Genomic DNA, 23,876 nt, shown 5'->3' with positions numbered 1-23,876 from the left:
CAGTGTCTTGACTTCTCTGGCAATTTTAAAGACAGAGTAACATAGATGAAAGATGGAAAACTCCTATGAAGTAGTAAAGGTTGCTAAAGAATTTGGCTGCAGTATTTGCGTTTCTCTTAATTACTTACATATTTATAACACTGTCAGTCGGGCCTGGCATCACTGGAATGAATGTAGTTATATTGCCAAGTATGATACAGGCCCATGCGTAAGGGATTAAGAAAATGTGATTATGGTTATTATTATAACTTGGGTTTATTCTCTTTATAGAAAGTAGGATCTGTGTGTTCAAAGCATAGAATTATTCAAAAGGTTTAAGGAATTTTTCCTGATAATGTATGTATTTATAGGCAAACATCTGCCCATGAGGGCAGGTTTGAGGGAATAAGTATGTAAGTAGAGCCGTGATTCAGCTGGAGAAGTCTGAAGAATGTTTCTACTGTGATTTCAGTAGAAGATACGGTAGTGTGAGAGACATTTCCGGTACATGAAGAAAAAATCTCTAATATTTTTTCAAGGCAAGTGAAAATTCTGTGCTCATTACCTACACAGCTGCTGTAGTTCTTGTTAATCTGACTGTCGGTTCTGGCTCATACTGTGGCATGTATATTTTGAATAGTCGTAAATAATTAGTGTACTTAATGATCCATAACATTATGTGAAGCCTATTTATAATATGATGTCTTTGGGTTACGGGAAGTGCCCCTGAAAGAACAAAACTTATGATCTCAAAATTACTTAAAAATATATTGTAATATTATAAGCATTTTAATTGAAATAATAACTTCAGGTTCTTAATGCCGAAGTCATGTTAGGCATACTTCTGTCTAATACTAAAATAAACTATGTTCCTGGCAGAAACATATAACGAATAGATAAAATTTCTCATAATATGCTCTATTTTTATAAAACAAGAACAAAATACATGTAACAAAGTTATAAGAATTGTTTATATACTTCGCAAATATAAACACACAATGCTTTTGTGTGGAGAGACATGAGGCAAGCAAATGTACGTAGAAAGTCATGAAAAGAAAACCTGAAGAATGCATAAAAACGTGTCATCTTTGTAAACTGGCAGCTTTGCTCCCATGAGATTACTCCTTTTTCTTTTAGTCATCTTGGTATAATGATCTTGACTAAGGCCGGTTGAGGCTGGGCAACAGAAAAGAAAGGCTAAAGAGATATGGAGCTGTCAACATTGCATTCCAACCAGCTGTATTTATTCACATTATATTATATGGTATATATTATATATTACATTACATTACATTACATTACATTACATTACATTATATTATAGGGCCTTTGTGGGGAAAGATCATTGCAAATATAACACAAACTGATTTGCATTGCCCTTAGTGTTCCAAAATGATCCTAGTTGTCCACCCTTTATAGTTCCTTGTCTGCTTCATTAGAACTTCGTGTTCTCCACTTTTGTTACCTCACTTTTTTTGCTCTATTTACATAGTGTGTTTAGGTGCTTATATTAAATTCTTCCTATCTGAGATTTACTTCTACATCATAGATTTACTGAAGACTGTGAATGCATATGCTTCAGTATGTCAATTTTTTGAGTTAGCAAGAAGCTGAAGGTAAAGTTACAGCTATCTAACTTTCCTGTACTGACTAATTTTCTATTTCTGCCTATTCTTCATGTACATTACTGTGTCAAAATTGCAGTATATCACCCCTGTATCATATTATCCAGAAGAACTAAGCAGGACTGTTTAGTATACATAAATAAAATAAAATAAAATAAAATAAAATAAAATAAAATAAAATAAAATAAAATAAAATAAAATAAATTTAATTAAAATAAAATAAAATAAAATATAAACCAAATTGATTTCAGAAGAAAAGAAAGAATCCCCTGAATGTGTGCTGTAATTACAGGATGTGTGGATATGGGTAGAAAAGTAGGGCCATTTAAAATGTATGGATATACATTTTTGAAATTTGAAATTTCCCGTGACTGAGATCTATGTATCATGTGCTAAACATAAGTGTGGAGCTTTTCTTTACTTTTCTGAAGCCTAATGAAGCTAGGTGGGCAAGCCACTGTCAGCTGCTTTCCCTGCAAGGACGTTACAGAAAGCCTTTGTGGAAATGGAATTGACAGACCAAGAATGAATTTTGGCTTAATGTCTAATGAAGATGTGCCCTAATTCTTATTTATAGATTGCTAGATGAGAAATACTCATGATTAAAAGCTGTATTGAAAATGCTACCATTGTTAGTATAATATTTATGGAGTAAGTAGTAACAAAATAGTTTATACTGTTTAACACACTGTGCTAAGTTAAATGTTCAGATTTGGCATCATCATCCTTACCTAAAGTCATTTTGGTATTTTTCACACAAGTATTGAATTTCAGTATCAAACATAATTTCCATCTCATATTTTGTTCTAATCCGGACTTACATTTTAGCTAGTGGTCTTGCTTGCAGTCTAAAAGACCTTCAATAAAAAAAAAAAAGTAATAAGGGAATATTTCAAAGAAGGTATTCAAATAATGAAATACTACAACCTTGGCACTGATATTAGAGAAAACATCTGGAACAAATCTGATTTAAAAAGGAATTTTATATTAGTCTTTTTTTCTTAAAAATTTCCATACTTTACCAACCAAAATTTGGAAAGCCAAAGTGTCTATCTGGACATGTTAAGGAGATTTGTATTTCTGAAATACTATATGTATTTCCCAAAGAAAATGTAGAAATAAGTCTTTTACTGTGGAGTTTCTAATACTACTTTCTATACATGAAAACAACTAATGCCATTTGACAAACAGAATATGAGATGCGAAACTTTTCCTTTTGCTGTTACCTATCTTGAGGTATTTTATATGTTGTTGATAAAGATAAGTGTATAGATATATTAAAGTTAAATTAAACACAACTTGACCTACCAGAAGATCTTAAAGTATTATGATTAAAAGTGGGTTTTCCCAGTATTCGGTATTAAGTCTGAGTCTTTTCAGTATTTAATAAACAGCCCCAGCTGACCAAAACAATTATTAGAGTGGTAATTAACTCTAAGGATGGGGCAGTCTTGCTGGATGACTTCAGTATCATGGTGTTCTGTGCTTTACTTTAATAACCAAGAGTAAAAATCTACACCTCCTGCTTGTAGATGTGCTCTGAGAATTTAGAAAGATTAATAAATAAATTAATTAGTTAATAGATTTAGAGAGATTAGCATGAATACAGGGGGGGAACAGGCTTTAGGTATACAAATAGCAAGTCAGGGGGGCAGATAGAAAGTCAGATCTGGAGGACGTGAGGTATTTTTGCAACCACATGTAGTGCTGTGGAAAAGTGTACAGCTCAGCAGCTCTTATGTACCAAAGAAACCTGAAAATTTAAGAGGTAGCAGACAAAAGCCTCTGAGATGAAGTGTTTTTAGAAGGCAATAACAATAAAGAAGAAACTACTATCAATAGGTGGGAAAGTAAAGTTGAGGAATTAAAATATAAAATTAGGGTCCACAAGTTCACAGCAATCTATGTAGACTGCGTTGGCTGGGCAACAGTTTTCCAATGAAACAGTCACATGAATATGTGCACTGCATTTATCAAAAGGAAAGATTTCTAAATGACACTAATGAATCTCAAGCACTACTGCTGGGATAATTTTCTTCTAAAAGAAAAAAAAATATATAAGTAGAAGAAAATAGGCCTCCTCTTGTTCTTAAGGAAAAAAACACCCACCTCAATTTTAAAAAATATCTCTGTCTTTCTTTTTCCGAGGTCTATCTTCTATGTCAGATGCCGTATTTCTAAACCAATGTTCCCTTGTGTTTGTTGACTTATAGCAAACAGCGTGGAGTAGCTTTATATTTTGCCTTTCCTAACACCCCAGGGCCATAGCAGTGGCAGCTTCCTGTACAGTCAGATCTGCCTCCCTAACTTTAGTCATCTTGGTCCAAATGAGATTGTACTCATTCATGAGGGAGACAGCGTTCTCCTCCAGAGCTTGGGTGGTCTCGCTGTCTCTAGGTGAAGACCACTGGATTCACCAAACTGTCTATAAGCAGGAGCACAAGCCCCTGTTCAAAATTTGCAGACTCAGTGGCTGAAGAAGAAACGGTCTTGTTATGGTTCTACAGTGACACATACAGATCTCCAGAACCTTGCTGTGCTGCCATCGATCAGGCTTCAAATAAAATATCTACCACTGGCTCTCTAACAAGCACCCCACAGGCCTCATCTGTCACTGGGTATTTATATCAAAGTGACCTTAGAGTGATGTACAAGCATTATATTGATGACCAAGGAAAATGTCCTACCAGGCTGTCAGTGGCCATAGAAGAGACTCCTTGAGGGCAACCTGGCGCTCAGCCATCAGCCTCTCCATGCAGAGTGCTGCAGAAAGTCCCGTAGCCTGGCAGGATCACAGGTCATCTCCCTGCTCGAGTCACCAAAGGAAGCAGGAGCAGCAGAGACAAACATGCACTATTCTCCCCTTCCATTATAAAACCATTCCAAAAGCAGTATTCAGAGAGATCCCACTGGAAGGATTATGAAGATGCAGAGCTCCTGGTTAGGAGCAAAAACTGACGAGCTGGGTTTGTTGTTCTGCCCCGGACCAGGACAGGAAAAAAAATGACATATTTAATTTGATATGTTTTATTCTTTAATTAACATGTCTAGTGATCATGCTTTATAGCCTAATAGCTCTGCTTTCGTGTGGGTTCAAAAACGCAGCTAATATGTCTGCTTTTAGTTCATTGCAGCAGTTTTGAACAGTAGGAGAATATTTATGAACTCCTACAAAGCCTACCATCAGCTCTAACTCCTTTTTCCTAATGAAAACTGCAGCTGACAAGCAGCAGCATCAATAGATTGGACATGATAAAAATTCACAGCCATGAAGCAGTATGCCAACTCTAAAGCAGAATAAGATGACTGGTTTCAGGTACTCACTTTCCTCATGGCTCGATTTGTTCATCCTCAGCACATGCGGAAAATAGCCGCAATTTCTCCATCAGTGCGTAAGTATATGGAATAAGAAATATAAACAGATACATGGGTTTCAAAGATTCTTAAGTACTATTTCATATTTGGTGTGAATGTAGAAATGTTCATTTCTTAACAACCTTCTGGGGTGGGATGAACAGGTTTCAGAGTTGCTTATCATTTGCTTATTGCCTTTAACATTTTATCCCTGTATATGATCAATGTAATTATGATTCTTGGATTACATCCCACATAATTATGATTCTTTTATTTCTTTTTCACTAGGTAAAGTTGCTATTATTTTTATTATGAAGATGCTTAATATAGGAAGTAATGATTTACTTCTAATGTAAATCCTAGTGCGCTTGAGTAGATGCAATTTTTGTTTTTTAATTTCTATTTTTCCAAATTCGTTCACTGGTATAATAATAATTTTTTGCTTCACGAGACAGACAGCAATATTTGGGGCTGAATTAAATGTTTAACTCAGAAAGGAATTTTGTTTTATTTTCAGTGATTTTTTTTAATTAGAATTCAAATTCAAAATGTAGTTATAATAAAACAAGAAAAAAAAAGCAGCTCTTTCAGCTTTTACAGAATGCTGTTCTTCTTGCTTTTGCCTTTCTTCTCTTTTGTCTGAAACTCTTAGTTCAGATTAATCAATGAGTCTGGCTTTGAAACAGCTTTTTTGTGAAATAATCTCTTCATATGAAAAATATCACCTACTGCCCACTGGAATGCACTGGTACAGCATTAGTACAGTCAGTTCTGAATTAGGCTTAATACGTTTACCTGTTCATTTGCTGCATATTGTTACAGTGAACCAATATAGAATCATAGAATGGTTCAGGTTAGAAGGGACCTTAAAGATCATCTAGTTCCAGCCCTCCTGCCGTGGACAGGGACACCTCCCTGTCACCTGCAACTGTTTGTGACATTTTTTTTCTAATAGAAATTATTTAGCTTAGAGATAATAGTAAATAAAATTATATATATATATAAAACATGCTAAAATTTTAGTTAAGCATAGCAGTTAAAAGACAGTACCTCTGCTTATATACCCTGAGGACACTGAATTCAGTTCAGATACAACCAATGAAAACAGAAGCCCTGATGATTAAATGATTCTCTGTCTTCCTCACCCCTATAGACTCCTCCTTCAGTGAGCAGAGCCAGACTGACCCTGATCAGACATGTATGCATATGTGATTTCTTTCCTTCTTTGTTTTCCTTTTTTTTTCTTTTTTCATTTTTTTGCTTGGCTGACATTCTTCTTTTGATATTATTTAGTTAAGAATCAGGACTCCTGTTTGTCCTGATGCCCTGAAGGCTGCAGCAGTCTCCCTTCTGCTACTCCAAATTCCGTGTCCTACAACTAACTTTGTAAGTTATTCTAGACATGGGAGAGGTTCTACTCATTGCAGAGGGCATGTGACGAACCAGAATAAACTCCCTCCCAACAATTTACACCTAGAGGTAGTGGTGTTTACACAGGCTTTTTATAACTTGGCCAGAAACTCTCCCTAGATCCTCAATTTTTAAGTCCTTTTATTTAGAAACCCTAAGCTGTGTTTTGACTGCCAGAGTTAGGAAGCTAAATGCCCACAGAAGCATTGCAACTCTCCAACTACTAGTCCCAATTCTAGATCTACAGGTAGTTTGTGGAACTGGTATGGGACTCACATTTTCTTCGACTGTAAATACCAGCTAAGGGACTTGTCTTCCCTCACACAAAGAGTTCTTGCTTGCTAGAGCTAGCAAGAATTACCTTATTCAACAATTTACACCTTATTTATATACTTCAAACAGCATCTTCTCTTCAGACTAATATTCGTGTGCTTCTTGATTGCTACAGGCGTTTGTCCAGAAGAGCACCAGTAGTCCAGTAATCACATATAATAATTTTTATCTCTACAAGTGCTTTACTATTTTTATTCAATTATCACTTTTTTAGCAAACTGATCAGGCCCTGCCACAGGCACGTGACAAAGGTAAAGTGCCTGACACTCCTCACTTCAGTTTAGTACGTACCCAGTGCATAGAACCATAACATTTAATGTCAATAATGATGATGGGCCTTGGGGTAATAAGAGAACAGCAGAGGGCAACAACAGCAGCAGACATTCTCCCAATGGGCTCTTTTTCTCCTAATGTACTGTCCTATTCTTAATATTGGGAATCATTTATTGTTATTACCTTTTAAAAGACTGCCACTTAAAGGCAAATCCAAGATGACCTTATCATGGATAAGGATTTAGAGAAATCATACTTCAATTAGCTGTATTTGTTGCTGTAACCTAAAGGATTAAATTGTATGGATATGCATAAGAATCCACATGGTCTAACAGAGCATAGAGAAAGGAGCTAGAAAATCATAACTTATTATTCTAGGTCTATCAGTCCTGTGTGCTGCTCACAACCACAAGAATTAATCTGGAGCCAATTCTGCTTACACAGCAGTTATACACACATTTAATTCCATTATTTCATGACTTTTGATTTACACTGGTGGAGGTGAAATTATTGTCAGTCGTAGGTGATGTTACTCTGATGTTCAGTATGAAAACTACAACATGAAGCAGAACAAGACTTGTCTATTCTTTTGATAGTGGGAAAGAATAATTTAAATGCAGCATATAAAGTAATGAAAATGATATACAAGTGCTAACTGTGATTACCAATATAGGGGGTTGTATGTTACCATTAATGACTTTTTTTTGGACAGAATCTGTTACATAAAAAATTGCTTCTTCATGTCTTCTGGGAACTTGTAATGATTTTTTTAAAATATAAATTACATGGAAGTAAGAAATGGAACATCTGTTCTATGGCCTAAACTCTATACATGTGCTGTCATGTGGCACCAAGCCCTTTTCCCAGAGGTAGATCTTGTGCACCCAGACTATCCTTTTGAGATGTTTTACATATGTTAGCATGTGGGCATTTGTATAACCATGTCTTGCATCAATGGGTTCTGCAGTTATCCTGGGAAATAAACTGCTCTGACTGTAGATATAACTACCTCAGGGCTCCAGAGTCAGTTCTGGCACAGAGCACTCCAGTTCAGTCAGGCTTTGCAGACCCATTGCTGCAGCACTTTCAAAACCTTCATTAAAACTAATGGAACGTTACTTTTGAAACCTAGGATTCCTTGAATAGATTTTAGTGACGTTTGCTACTTATATATCAAGCAAATAATGATTTTCAAAAACCAGAGTGGTATTCTCATTTGCCAAAAGTTGTTTCTAAAATCATAAGGTTTTAGTTTTTAGAAGTACTTTATTTATCTCAGATGTGAATGAATACCAAATTGAAGTAACCTTTTTTTAAAAAAAAAAAATAGAAAAGATCAAACTTAAATATATCCTGGAAAATGTAAAATTTATTCCACAAGATCAGTACAGAATGAGTAGTCTCTGTATTAGGTCTAAAGGTAGGATTCTTTTTCTGTGGTCTTCTGTGAACTTGTACCTTGTGAGTTTCAACATTAGCTTTTCACGCTACTCTTGATGGCTAGATTGAAGCAAATATTACACGCTGTGTAATTTTTGTGGTCAATGTGGGCAACTTTTTTTTTCCTGAATTTTCTGTTTATAATCTCTTCTGTTTATTCAGTTTTTGATGTTAACTCTTAACCACTTAACTGAATGTGAAATATGTCTAATCTGTTCATTCTAGTAGTAGTGTCAGGGCCATGGTATTCTAAGTACTAAGCAAGGCAAGGTTTTAAGTGGCAGTAATAAAACACCTAGGAGCTTTGAAGTTTGATGCTTCTACTTCAGAGCTGAAAGCTTGTATACCCAAAATCTGCCTATTTGCCCCCAATACTTTAGCTATTCTTAAAAAAAATATATTATTTCCACCCACAAAGGCCGCCTCTGTTCCTCAATACTCACTGTTTTTTAGTTTCACCTTATAATGCATATTGGCTAGCTGTGACTAGACATACTGCTTTTATAGTTCTGATTCTGATTCCTGATTGGACAATCAACATCATATATACTATTAAGTCTCTAGTGAGCATAGTTTAATCTATTGATTCAGAATTTACTTACCATAAATATTCCATTATGCGTGCTTACAGTAGACTGTATTTGAAAACACTTCTTTCAGGTAACTAAATCGTTCAAATATTTTCAGAGAGCCAACACACAAGAGGCAAAAACATAATTTGAAGCAAATTCAATTTTCTTGTTTGAAAATATCCTTGTATAGAAGATATTTTTGTAGCTACTTTACTGAGCTCCCCAGTGAGACCATTCTTTTCCAGCCCTTTCTAGACAGCAGAGTAGAGGCAATGGGAGAGATTTATAGGATATTTGTGGGCAGATGTGCAAGTAGCTCTGGAGAGAATTCAAAAAAGGTTCATAGTTAGGAGCAGCATCCTGTGATTCCAGTCCTAAGCCTCTCTTCGAGAGCCATGATATACATCCCAGTTGAAGGTCGCCAGCTGTTAAGAGAAAGTCTGTTTGTACTACATAAAACACCTCTAACTGCAGAGTTCTCTGTGAAAGAGATACTAGTTCCTCTATGTCCATAAGCAATAGGTAATTCTTAGAATGCATTTACATAGCTTACAGTCAGAGTTCCCAGCTTAATGAGTATCACAGTCTCTACAGTTCTAAGTCCAGAACTAAACATCTTCACTGAAGAAATCCCTGCTTGCTATCTTCAGATATTAATATATGTTGACTATTGGCACCATTTCTTCAAATGAAGGGCCATGATGAGCTAAGATAGATTTTAGGTAACCACATCACATATTGTGCTGACAAGCTGAAATGAGTTACATGAGGTATATCTTGTGCAGCCGTCAGGGAATAGATGTTTTCTAATGATCCTTATTATTGACATCTGTAGGGGAAGCAGCCACAATTCTCTATAGAGTACACCGACATTAATCATTCTGGAGGTCAAAAGGTATAGATGGTTGCAGTATATTTGCGGGAGATGCATGAGAATTTTGAAAGAAGTGATTCAAGTGTCTGACATCATGTAGGGATGTAGGAACAATGAGGGTACTAAAATCAGTTACATTGATGCCTGTTGATGAAAGACAGGCATGCCCTTCCACCTCTGAGGATGATACACTTCAGTAGTGTCATCCCCATTGTTCTCCCTAATATGAATATCAATGCCACTTGGACTAGATTGTGTTTTATATTGCTTTCTAATCTAATCGGAGAACTGGACCAGGAGGCACCTTGTCATGATTGAGTAGAAATCTCAGCTACAGAACAGCATTTTAAAAAGTTTTAAAAAATATGTATATTGGAAAAAAATCAAGTATACTAATGGCTCTCAGAGTATTTTGTAGACCTGCAGAGTGTCATTATCATAGTCTGACTAATTCTTTTCTGGATTCATTTTCTCAACCCAGTAAAGTGCTTTTGTGCCTGTATTAAGAGTAGTACATTATGATCAGATAGATTATGCCCATCAAATATGTCTGCTTTTAGGTTCTTTTTTTCTGCTGTATTTTTTTCTATGTTGGCATTAGCTATTTGATCTGGTGTTAAGGAGGAGAGAAATCTTGCACCTCTGCTGTTCCTTAATGCAGGCTTCAGGGTGAACTTCTGTAAGAGGTGGTTGACAAACTAGGCATTGCTTAGCTCAGATCTACAGTTGAACAGTTCATTTGCTTTTATAGAGGCATTGCATGGACAACACCTGTCAAATAAAGCAACCATGCAGTTTTTTCTGACACTATGAGCCATAGAGGTAGGAAGGATGTGTTAGCAGATGAGCTCAGATATTTTTTCTAAGTGTGGATTATGCAGCAAGAGCGAAGGGGAATACTGCTTTTTAGCCTCAGTGTGATATCTGTGTCCTTAAAACCATTAAACGAATTGCTGAGTCTGACCCTGAAATGAGAATCTCAGAGACCTAATGTCCTGGTTTGAGATACATTTAGTGGCCATCCAGCCTAAACCGTGACATCTACAGAAGTGTGCTTTTACTAAATCCAGTGAAAACATCTAGTGGGTTTTCAAGTAATCCTGAAAGATGTAGGTCCAAGTGATTTTCCTTGATAGTTTTAGGGTAAATCTCTTATGTGCTTTCCTACTTAAAATCCCATGCATGTATTTCTGAAGGAAGGATTTAGTTATTGTGAAAATCTGTTCTGATATTTAGATTTTGAATCACTGATTTTCCTTTCATTTGTGTTATGTCTTCCCATTAAGGTAATTCTGTTGACTAGAGAAGATTTATGAGTCATATTTGTTAAGGCCATAGGTGTCACCATAAGAAATCAGACCTTTTAGGAGGTTCCAGGTCCATTTTGGAAGCCATTGCAGCACTGTACATGTCAAGGGGCTGTGCCATACACATAACTCCCAGGCTAAACTGGGTGGAATAGTATGTTTGAAATTGCGTGTGTGTGATTGTTAACCTGCCAGTGATGGTTAGCAAAAGCTACGTATCCTTGTGAAGAGGATATATGAACCTTTTAGCTCAAAGTAGGTCTATGCTTTTGAAAAAAAAGATCTTCTAGACCACATCCTCAGCTGACAGAATTTGGCCTGGCTAGGTGGAACCAGGTCAGGTTACGGCAGCCAAGGGTCTTGTCCTCCCTCTCCTCTCCTCTCTCCTCTCCTCTCCTCTCCTCTCCTCTCCTCTCCTCTCCTCTCCTCTCCTCTCCTCTCCTCTCCTCTCCTCTCCTCTCCTCTCCTCTCCTCTCCTCTCCTCTCCTCCCCTCTCCTCTCCTCTCCTCTCCTCTCCTCTCCTCTCCTCTCCTCTCCTCCCCTCTCCTCTCCTCTCCTCTCCTCTCCTCTCCTCTCCTCTCCTCTCCTCTCCTCTCCTCTCCTCTCCTCTGTACATAAAATTCAGCAGCTACCCATGATGTCTGCATATGAATAGCCAGCTTTGTGGTACCAGCAATGAGAAAAATGTAGTGTGCAAAATTCACATGCAGTGACATGATAGTTCCTCCGTTTTTTATTTTTCTTTTGTAAAAACAGTTTAGGAGACTTAAACAAGGACAAGAAAATGCTCTAAAAAATGCATGCAATATCATTTAGCTTCACCTGGAAGCTTTACCATTTGGAAAAAAAAAACACATTCAGTTTAACTGTGCTTAGTGAGTAGAGTTTGCAGTACCTATTACTTAAAATGTTGATTCTTCTTCCTTCTCTTCATACAGCTTCAGAATCTTTCACAGACTTTAAACCTTCCTGTCATAAATTCATAGATAATTCATCTCCAATTTTAATGAATGCTGCTATCATTTAGAAAAGATTAGGCAACCATCTGCAGAAATGTCTGCCGTAGATAGTTGCAGGGCAAGGAAATAGTCTAGATGTCCTTGTAAATCCTGCTTTCTACAATTACCTTTCTAGTGTTTCTAGAACAGAAAAGAAAGAGAATGAAGTTATTGAATTCAAGAATAGCATGGAAAATTACAGTTTATCCTCAGTCAACTTCTCTTGAGTTGTAAATATATAGAGCAATAGAGAGGCACACACTAGCCTGTGTAATATCTAGGTAGCTTGCTGCAGTGTTCACTAAAAAGAGATGGTTTGTATAAAAATGCTACTATTCTGAAATAACTACTGCACTAGCTAAACATATCAATAATTCAATTAATTAAATATATGATAAAAGCAAAATGCTTAATGCAAAAGTATAATAGTATGAAATGTAAAAAAGCAATGAAGATACCAAAGTATTATTATGATACCATGATTTAAATTTTTAAAGGCTACACATGAATAAGTTATTATAGTAGAAACATTAAAATGATGAGAATACTACAAGAGAATACATTTAAAATTTTTCATTTAAAAAGCAAAAATAAATAAAAGTAATCCCCTGTGTTTTCATTCTTTAATGTGTTATTACATCCATGAATCTCTAGAGAGAACAATAGGGAAGATGAGAGAATAATATACTGCTGAATTTAGCGATTTTAATGTTAAACTCAATAATGTAAATTTCCTTTATCAGTTTTATTATTTTTGTTTGAATACAGACATTTTGCGATACATTACTAGGGAAATATTTGAATGGGAAAAATGTGAACTACAGAGCATCTTCTGCATACTGACCATGATTATTATAAAATATGCCAGATTTAGTGGAGATATAAATGGGTAAAGCTGCAGTTTGGGCTTTCATTCACCCCTCCTTTTCTTCTTTGCTTAGTTATAATTCTGCAAAGCACATGTGAAAACACAGTACCTGCCATGGTGACATTTTACATTCATTTTGAACAGGTATGAGTCACTTCACTACATTCACATGCTCAGTTTCTCCTGCCTAGGTGTAAAATGATGAGCAATTGAGCCCAGGAAGGCAAGTAATAGAGCTTCCACAGTTTCAACATTCTGTGCAGATGCAAAGTGAATAAATATTACATCTTTATGATATTCTTCACTGACCAAATCTGTAGCCAGGTTCATATCCCACTGAAGATAATGTCTGGCCGAGGTAGCCACTGCAGAGGTGCACAGAGAGATGGCAGATTGCATTGCCACAAGAAAGACCAGCTCATCAGGATTTGTGCTATAATTTATATTTTAATTCAGTAGTATTTCATTTCTTATATCATGAAAAATAGCAGCAATAGTACTAATCCAACATTATTTCCTAAGAGCAAATGGGTCTCCCTAGAGACAAACACAAACTAATTACCTATGTAGAATATGTTGACTGTTTAGAATACATAATTATTTTCCCTAATTTTCTGAAAGATGAAAGAGTGTATACGTGTATATATTAGTATATCTCTGTGGGTGAGGAAAGGAAATCTTGTATCTAATTTCCTACAAATATTAACCTATCTTTTACTTGATAAAATGCAATTATTATAACCAAATTATTACCAAATTATTATAAAAAAAAATTACTTGCTAGTAGAAATCCTATTGCCTTTCATATTTTCACTACTATAAAAATCCTCTCCATGTTTTGATGAGTAATAGGATATCCTTCTCACTGTGTTCATGAATACAGCTCAGTTCAGATCTTAATTCACTCTGGTAAAAGAAATTATTCCATTCATTTTGAAACTGGTAAAAGCTCTTCTATACTGTTTCAGACAGCCAAAAGAGGACTTTTTATGGGACCAGGATCTACATAGGAAGTAGGCAAAGACTGTTTTAAGAACATTTTCCACATTTGCTAAGAAGAGGTTCCCATGGAAATCTAATTCAGCTAATAGCTATGTTACCATTTTGGCAACTTGCCCACCTGGTGAGGAAATAACATTTTAAGGGGTTCCCATAGAAAGCCATAGCTTAGGTCTGTACTGTAGAGTGACGATATTCACTGATGCCCTGAAGCTCTGTGTCCTGTCAATGCAGCATTTGAGAACAAGTGCTTCCTTGTGGGGCCTGGGTGCCCTGCTACAGTGAAGCAGAGCTGGAGACAAGGAAGGGAGCGCTTCTGGGATTTTCTTGTCTTTTGTCATGGGGCTTACTGTAAGGGAAAACAACCTGCAGCTCGTGTTTTGTTTGGTTTGGGTGTTATGTTGTTTTTTTTTTAACTCGAGCCCTATAAAAGAAGAACTAAAAAAAAGCACACAAAACCTCCTCAGTCCTTTGAATGTAATGAAATTATTTCTTGTTTTTATATGGGAGATAATTCTATAGTGCAAAAGAAAGTCCCAGTTTCTCAATTCAACGCAAAATTGTGCTTCTAAATCAACACACATTCTGCCATCTAGTGACCAGAAGAAATTGTACTGACCAGCTGCCAATGTGATGAGAAACCCCGAGTACTGCCTCTGCTGCATATTGCACTAGTATCTTTGTGGGAGAAACTTTAGAACGGGCTATGATGACATTAAAAGTGCAGGAAACTTTTTCAAGCTCCGGGAAGTCTGCAATTAATCAGATCTATTGAAATCATTCAATAGCTCAGTCCAAAAATTAATTGAAACAAACTGGTTCTTTATATATTTCTATAGGCCTCTTTCTTCCTTTCCCCCTCTACATCCCCTTCTTCCCCTTCACCTGGGACTTACATCAGCATTTTGCATAATTTCTGGGAAAAACATTTGTGTGCTGGCACAGAGAGGATGCCATGCTACTGCACGTGAGAGGGTTTGCATTAATGCACATTCTGGCTGCAAGGCCTTTAATATTCATTCCGCAGTCAAGAGTAATTGAAAACACTCATTTGACTATTTACAGTTCAGGAGAGGGTAGAATAGTATGAAGTACACTGCCGGAGTGCTGTGGGTGAGAGAAAAAAATGACAGTCACTTTGGGGAATCGATTGCCTCTTCTTGCTTTTAAGGTTCTGATCAGCCTTCAGGGAGCTGCTCACCATCCCACCTTAGTACAAGCTGAGGATGCTCAGCAGCACCCAGAGGTTGCTTTATATTTTACGTGCCCTAAAGGGGTAACCCTAAAGGTCTCAGAATCACTTCTTTTAGTTCAGCAGTTCATTCATGCAGTCCTCACCAAGTACTGTGCTGGAAAATACTTTTTTATTATGCCAGTGTGTTCCGTACCATTAATAGCACAATTCATAGTAGATGGTACACCTATAACCATATCAATACATTTACACTGTGAAAGTCCCATGAAATGTGACATAAAAATAACCATGAGACAAACCAACATGGTTTATAATGTCTTCTGATGACTAGGATACATATGTAACAGGCTTACAAATATTATTAAACAGCCTAGGCATAAAATCTGTTTGACATGACCTTAACTTTAATGATTATCCACTTGTTAAAAAGCAAAGACTAGCAATTGGTGAGTAGAAACTTGCAAAGACGGTATTTTTCTTCTGTATTGCTCAGTCTTCCTACTTTGCATTTTTGTACTGTTAACAGATGTTTTTTCTTCTTTGTTCCTACAGAGAGCACATGGCACCTCTCTTCTCTCCTAAAATCGTACACCTACATTGGCCGCAAGATTTTAGCTTCTCCTTTAAAAACTAAAAAGGTTACTCAATAGGAATAAAAATTCCCATAACATAACATAAAATTAAAGGTAAAGCCAATGGGACTACAGATAAGAGTTTTTGTAAAGAATACTCAACTGTAAACTTTGGAATTTCAGAAAACGTTATTTTTTTATTTCAATCCTAGATGGAAGTGCTTCAGAGTTATATGTAAAATGAAATGATAAATCACATCCATGTTAAGATATATGCATTGCTAAAATACTTTCAAGCATTGATCCGTTGTGTACAGCTGAGGAGAGAAAGAATATGCATCCTATTGCAGGAAGCTATTGTACTTCCATAGCCACCAAAGGACCACTGATGGCAGGATAAATTCTTTTATCGGATAACTAAACCTCAGATTTTCTACCACAAATGTTTGGAATATGTTGTGATTGATCATAAGTCATGGTCTGGTTAAAATGATCCATTTAAGGTTCCCCATAATGCTATTTGTTATTTACATTTTGAGGTATTTCTTTATGAGTTTTATTCTCATGCAGGTAGATTATAGCATTAACAATGTAATAAAAAGTATTAAAACCCTTTCATGTTTCCAAACTTAGAGTCATGTTGGCAATTTCTGGATCAGGCCATGTATTTGTCTGCTGCTGAAAAGATTCATTGTCCCTCTTTATTTAATGAATCAAGTTGATTAATGTCGATGTTTGAGGTAAAAGATGAGAAGGGCTGTCCTGATCCACCCAAGGGAAAATGAGGACAGGAATCACCAAAAAATTCTGTACAGAAACTGATGTCTGCAAAAATACCTTCTTCTGGGTTAGAAAACTTCTTTTCAGCAGCAAGAGCTAGGTAAGAAGAGTGAGAAAGAGAAAAATTCCTTTACTCAGAATCTCAATTCAAACATCCAATACTGTATCCCAGACATCACGTCTTGAATCATGCAGGACACCTCTACACCAGGCACTGTCTAGAGTAAAATGCTTCCTATCACTTTTCCCACACAAATGAGGTCCTTGAAACCACGGTGCCATTTGGTCATACTTTAGGCTGACTTGGGTTAAAACGCTTTCCCTGCCCAGAATACCTTTAAATACTTCTCCTTTATGAAGTATTGAGGGAAAAAAATGCATAACTGATTCATCTTCTACATTCGTTATTTAGCTAGGATCTGAAAATGGAGGAAAGTTTTATTCTATTTAGTATTTATTATAAACTACAGCAGTCACTTAAGTAAGATATTTTATTATAAAATGCTTCATAAAAAATGCATTACTGTTGAGGTTCTTAGATTAAACAATTCTGAGAGCCCTGTTTGTACTTATACACAGAAACTGGACACTTCTGATCCCATTACGAAAATGTACTTGACCCTTATTTTTCTTTTCTTGCAAGGCCTGAATTTTAATGAGGCCTTAAAGTCCTCACTCATGCCAGTACACTGCATTTCCTGTTACCGGTTTTGTTCTCATGCAGCATTTTGTTAAAAACTTCAGCTGAATGTGAATATGAATATGAAAATGAGAGCACTGCAGAAGTCTGGTTTCATTTTTTGACACAACTGATAAAGAAATATTTTTAGTTTTGTTATGAAAAATTTATTCTTAATATATAATTATATCTTTACTATATAAATGCTTAATATATCAGAAGAAGATTAGTTGAAAAGTGCATCTCAAAGACCATCAGCAATAGCTGAAGCAAATTGAACGTGTAAATTAAAAATGTGTTGTTGCTAAGTGGAAAAACGAAAAAGTTGGGGCATGATTAGATCCTGCATCAGCGACTTGTATTTTGTTTTGCTTGGTGATACTCATGAGTAACTCCATCGTTGTGAATGGAGCTACGCTAGGTGTAAACCATAACCCTGAAAACTGATCTCCCAGAATTTCCTTTGCCTCTTCACCGGAGGTCTCTGTCCGGCAGGACACTGCATGTAGCTGTGCCCAGCACGGGATGCTGCGGGACTGGGACCGGAGCATTCACCACCTCCCTGTATGCCTCTGGAAAGCCTTCCTCTAGCAAAGGTCTCCCATTATTGCACTCTGTTTGTAACTTAAAAATTAGAATTAAGTCTTCTGCAAGAATGGTGCCATATCCTCTGAATTGCCTGACAAGCAGGCAAGGCGCAGGCAGCAAACTCGGAGCAAACATGCCTTGTTTTCACAGTCTCTTCAAGGGAAAAGTCTCTTGTCCTTCACCGTGTTAATTACAGTTTAAATGGTCATCTGGACTGCACCTTGTAAAAATTGTAAAAGTATCCTTCTAATCTTAATTTGCGTTAGAAGATTGATTGTAAAACCTTAATTATAGTAAGGAATTTCCCAGAGAATAAAAAGCTATCTTAAAACAGAGGAGCTGTAGAAGAGGTGTATTTTGTAAAAATATATTCATAAAATTTTATAACACATGTACGTATGTATATACATACATATATGTACATATATTATATATATGTATGTATATATATAATTTAATTATCTTTTATATGTATTTCTGGGAAGTATTAAAAATGTTGGATGTTTAGTTCTCAAAATATATTTTATTCATTAGATTTTCAAATATTCTCTTTAGAATGCCAACTGCATTGCTGTTCTCAAATGAATAATTAAATTTATATTTTAAGTGGTGCTATTAATGAATATTTACAAAAAGAAACACTAATTTGGAGAAATGTATTAATAACTTACTGGAAGGGAAAAACACCTCTCTCTGCTGATTGACCCCTTAAAAATATATTTACCTTTTATTATTTCTTCACTGTAAATAGAAATTTAAATATGTTTAATGATTTATCAAAACAATGTGTTTGCAAAATAGCATTTACACCTTACATAACGTTTTGCATTTTTTGAGGCAGGAAGGTAAGTTTTGTTATCTTCATGACTTTACAAATTGGGGAGAATTTTGAATTTTGCATTTGCAAGGTAACCTTCCAGCGGACAGGTATTTTTTATCTTTTTATTGCTAGTGCTTCAAGCATCTTCTGCCTCATCAGAAACTTCATGTGGCTCTAGCTGAAGTAGTTTTAATGTTAACCCACGGTTGCCAGCACACACTTCCTAAATTAAAGCCCCAATAGAAACTGAATATTTATTTAGTACCAAGCTGCGGACAGCTGTGTGTGCCTGGGAGGACCAGAGGGAACTGTGCTGAAGATGCAGCAGTCCCCCTCTAAGTTCAAAGGACCCTCCACAATTCATCACAGAAAGGAGAAATGGAGTCTGAGGTAGAAGGCTGGGAGGTTTGCGCAGGACCAGAGAGGGAAAATGACAGCAGTGATACGATGAAAAATGAAGCACTCTCATCTCCCACGCTCAGGGCCTTTATGTCATTGATTTTTACCTAGATTTCCCTGCTAAAATCAATGGGGACTTCTTTTTAAATACTGAGGGCATGATACAATCTATAGTCTTTATAACTTAGAGGTTTCAGAAAGGAAGCAGTTCACAAGCACTTGTTCTGCTGGATTCAGCCTAAAAATTAAGCAGTTTGTTGGCTAAATTATTATTATTTCTCATTGCCACCATTCCCAAAGATGACTTGTTATCTCTGTTGAAGGCTTCGTCAGCCTGAAAGACGAGTGCAGAAATAGAAGTCCTCTGGAGGAGCAACAGGCTCTGCAGTAGAACAGCAATGTCTAACACTGTCACAATCATTTTCTGGTGTGGTTTGCACTGGTTCAAAATATAGGAATAAAATGTCTGCATTTGAATAATTGTTTTTTGTCCAGTGTCATACAGCTGATTTATAGTATGTGTCACTACATTGAATGTTGGTTCATACAATAAAATCATGTTTGAAAATCTGCAGAAACAAATTTAAGGATTTATTAAAAGCTGAGTGTAGCAAAGTTAAGTTGATGTTAACTGCCATGATCACTTGCCTGACTCTTACCAGCAACTTCCAGGTATGTTTAGGAACATATTGCATGAGACAGTATGTGACTTTTGAGAAATGTCTACACACAAGCTTTCATAAACCTTTATTCTGTCTTTAGAATTTGGAATGATGGGAGATCATACAATTAAAAGTCAGCGACCTCGATCTGTTCATGAGAAAAGGGTCCCTCAGGAACAAGCTGATGCTGCTAAATTTATGGCACAAACTGGTAATACATCAGTTACATTTTTCTATTTACTGTTGTTAATTTTAGCAAAACCACTGCATGTTTCCATAATCTTTTGCTGCATATTTGTCAGTTTTCTAAGCTGATACTTTTTTTGAATCATTTATTTTTTTTTCACCAGTTAAAGTCCATAAATAAAGTAGCTGAGAATTAGGTAGATCATGCAAAAACATGCACTATGAATGTGGATACCAAATCATTTAGTGTAAACGTGAATTTCTTTAGTAGTAAAAGCAGTCTCACACGTACAAGACACAGGACAGCTTACTGTGACACATTAACTTTTTTTGAAAGATGATGTTAAGAACATGCTTCAGAATTTCTTTATAAGTAGACTGAGGTCTAATCCCAGCTTTAGGCGTTTATCAAATTAATTAATTACAAGGGTGACTTTAATGTGCATACATTCAGCACTTACTATCTTTGGCCCAGCACAACGCTCTATTCTCTAGTTTCCAGATTCATAATTGCTAAATGAAATTGGCCATAAGTAGTTTTTAATTGGATGTGCAAATTATCTAACAGTTTTTCATCTAAACATGTTTTCTAATTTTGTTTGAGCAACTTCATCTTCTGTAGATAAAGATACCAAAATGATATAACAAACCTAGAGCTGAAGTAATTAAAAAAAAAAAAAAAGCCTGTTTACCAACAGTTACCACAGCTGCCTTTGAGGTCAATGACAAAATTTCAGTGGTGAGTTGAATTAAGCTCTCATACACCAAAACGACTGTCCATTTTGACATCAGTAATGATCTGTGTATCTGTTGGTAAAATCTAACTCTTTAACAGTTCCTTACACACTGCATTCCAGTAAGTTACTGCGTGGAAATACTTGTGTCCCATAATTATTGTATGGATTTGAAACAACTTGCTTTGTATTCCATAGTTACTAACATAGAAAATATGCCTGCATCAGTCATACATAATGCTTCCAGTTTATATTCACTTTAGTAAAAGAGCTATAATTGCTTCTAGTTATGTTGCATGTTGAATTCTGTAGTAGTAGGGTGCTTTATTTAACAGATTTGCAGAAATCAAATATTTGAAGTAATCTAAATACATGTAGAGCCAATCAGTGTAGATCTGTTTGGTAAAGAATTTAGAAGGGGAATACGTCTGTTTCCCTCCTATTAATCTATAGGACTACTTTTATGGCTAACTCCCAGTTGATGCTACTGTAAGGAAATGTAGTGGAAGAGGGGAGTCCAGAACCCTCTTGGTCTCCATGCAGATTTTGTTTAGGGAAGTAGAACTTATTACTTAACATACCTAGCTCAGACTTATAATGTTAGTTGCTTACTACATAGAATAACACTTTTGCTTTTATGCTGCTTCTTGAATTCATACAATTACTCCAAAAATAAGTAAGATGATCTGTTTTATTTCCTCATATAAATCCCTAAAACTTTCATATTATCAGGTGAAACTTGTATTTTATAATTTCTAGTCATGCATTGCAGTGCATCTATTATGGGTGTTAGAGAACTGCATTATAAATGCAGCACTTATGCCATCACCTTCTGATAGATTGTGTGTGTGGAGTGGGATATGAACGTTCAAAATTACACAAGCTTGGTTTTCAAGGTCCTGTTCTGAAAGCATGTGAGATGTATCAGCAGAGCATATAAATTTAAATGCCCAGCTTTGAGGAAATCTGTATTTTACATACTGTAGGTTAACACATTTTAAGTAATACTGCGCTCTTTTTGGACATACTTACTAATTTTCATCTCTTCTTCATTTTGATTTTCCTTTGTAGTGATCATTGCATATTTTCTTCACCTCTAATGCATTCATTTTCTTGTGATATAATTAATGTGATATCTTCTTAAACTGATTCATAAGGTTTTTTCTAACATATCTATCTCATAAATTTACCCATATACTAAGAACTCTAATAGCCTTTAAAGTAAATGGATACTGAATTATGAGGTTTCTTATATTTTAACCATGTTTAATATTTTCTTTTGTGCAATAATAAAACAGATGCAAGAGTGCAACAAAATGTTTATATGGTTTAAAAAGGTGGAGAGACAGGAATAGAGAATTGTCCTGAAAAGTATTTATGAAAAGCATGTAATAGTTAGAATAGTGGACTTAATCCACTGAATTTTGATGGGAATGGAAGATTTTTAAAAAGTGGTATTAAAATATGCATTTCCTGTTTGTTTGTGATATGAGGCAGTAAAAATTTTTATTTAAAAAAATATTGTCTGAATAATTTATTGTCCTATATTTGTCATTTTATGTGTTTGGACTGATCCTTCCCTTAGGTGTTATGGGATTTAGAGAGTATAATACAGGTAAGTGTTACACAGATCAATGAGGCCTTCCATACAGTAAGTTATGTTTCCTCTTACATGTCGAGCAGCAAGGGAGAACAAGGGCTTGGTAGCTTGCCAATAGTAATTTGAGATTGTAGGTGTAATACGATAGATATAAAAATTGAAGAGTTGTCAAGTAACTGAAAACTAAAAGGAAAATAAAACGTAGCCCTTTTGAAATTTTCATTTCAGAAAAGAAAAAAAATGGAAAAGATGTAAAGAAAATGATGGACGATGCATTTGCAGATTACATAGGGACTCTAGGTTTATACTAGAAGATAAAGTCTTTATTTGCTTAAATCAAAAATGGTTAACTATGGTATGATATGTCTGCGAAGATGTTTTCCTCTTAAAATATTTTAAAATAAGTAATAATCCTACCGACAGCAGTAGAAAATACTCTGAAAAATTAAAAATTACCAAAAAATCATAATGCATTGTGCAAAAGGAAGTAAAGCAGCTAGTGAGATAAATTTGGTCTTTATTTTCTCTGATTTCACTCTTTTTGCATCATACATTATGTTAGTGCAGAGGATCTTGCTACAGCAAATGTTTAAGCCTTCTGTCCTATAGGTATGTTGAAATATATTGCTAGATTCTGCCTTTTGTGAATGGACAGTACATATATGCTCAGAACTTTTAATAACGAATATTCATTTCAAAATTCACTCAATACAATCACACTTCTTAATATCATGTTACTGCTATTTTTCATCATATTCCAAGGGTTAAGAGCAACTTTTTACCACTTTTAAAATTTCAGATATCTTAATTTTGTAATACTTAATTTCTGTATTTTATTGTCTATGCACTGTCACCATGTATGTGTTGGGTAATAGATAATTTATACTGAGTATATATGACTGTTTTACATAATGAGGAACATCTTGAGAAACATAGCTTTGACTTTTTCTGCTGTTTGACCTTTCATCTAAACCATTTTAACAACGCCAAAGTCAAACTTCAAATGTAGGAAAAGACAAAAAATATTAGCCCAGTAATGCAGGTATTTTTAACATGTACATAGGGCTTATAATACATATTTTATAATTGTTACTGTCTACCTAGATATTAGCTATATTTACCATATTATATTGTCTAACCTGAATCAATCCATGTAATGAACTAATTAAAATGCTAAACTCATTTCAGAAAAAAAGATTAAAATAATAATCAGTGATTAAATTTCTAATTTTTTTTCACCTAAAAATAAAGAAAATGACTGCAAAACTCACTTCAATGAGTTTTTGTATTTAAAAAATCTCATCATTTTGTTCTTGTCCATATAAGTTGTTAGAATTGTATATAATTTTATGAAAAGCAGAGAGCTTTGTGCTAATTATAAAGCATGCTGTCTTGTTACTGAATAAGAAGTACATTTAAAAAAACAAAAAAAATAACATTAAATAGCCTTAGAATTGCTTCTTAGAAGACTAGCAGAGACAAGCATTTTGCAAAGGTTTCATGCTTGGCCTCTGGAAACAAAAAAAAAGAACTTGGACAGATGCTTGCTAGAAAAGCACAGTTCAAAGAAATAGTGTATCATTTACTACATTCTTGGAAGATAACACCAGAGCCTTCCTAGTTTGCAGA

The 23,876-nt window shown here is 35.4% G+C and overlaps 1 protein-coding gene across 9 annotated transcripts in view; it reads left to right on the top strand.

Annotated features, from left to right (window-relative positions):
• ADGRB3 (adhesion G protein-coupled receptor B3) overlaps positions 1-23,876 on the top strand; it is a 466,027-nt gene that overhangs the window by 163,765 nt on the left and 278,386 nt on the right. For 7 of the 9 annotated variants that reach the window (XM_074581468.1, XM_074581465.1, XM_074581463.1 and 4 more), the window contains one exon: positions 19,828-19,938. The exons of the other annotated variants lie outside the window; for them this stretch is intronic. In XM_074581468.1, the coding sequence (XP_074437569.1) occupies positions 19,828-19,938 (111 nt within the window). The remainder of the gene's footprint in view (positions 1-19,827; positions 19,939-23,876) is intronic. 9 annotated transcript variants of the gene reach the window in all.

The sequence above is a fragment of the Larus michahellis genome, chromosome 3, assembly GCF_964199755.1.
Source record: "Larus michahellis chromosome 3, bLarMic1.1, whole genome shotgun sequence".
Taxonomy (NCBI): Eukaryota; Metazoa; Chordata; class Aves; order Charadriiformes; family Laridae; genus Larus; species Larus michahellis.
Note: the sequence above shows the minus strand (reverse complement) of the source record. Positions and strands in the feature narration are given on the sequence as shown.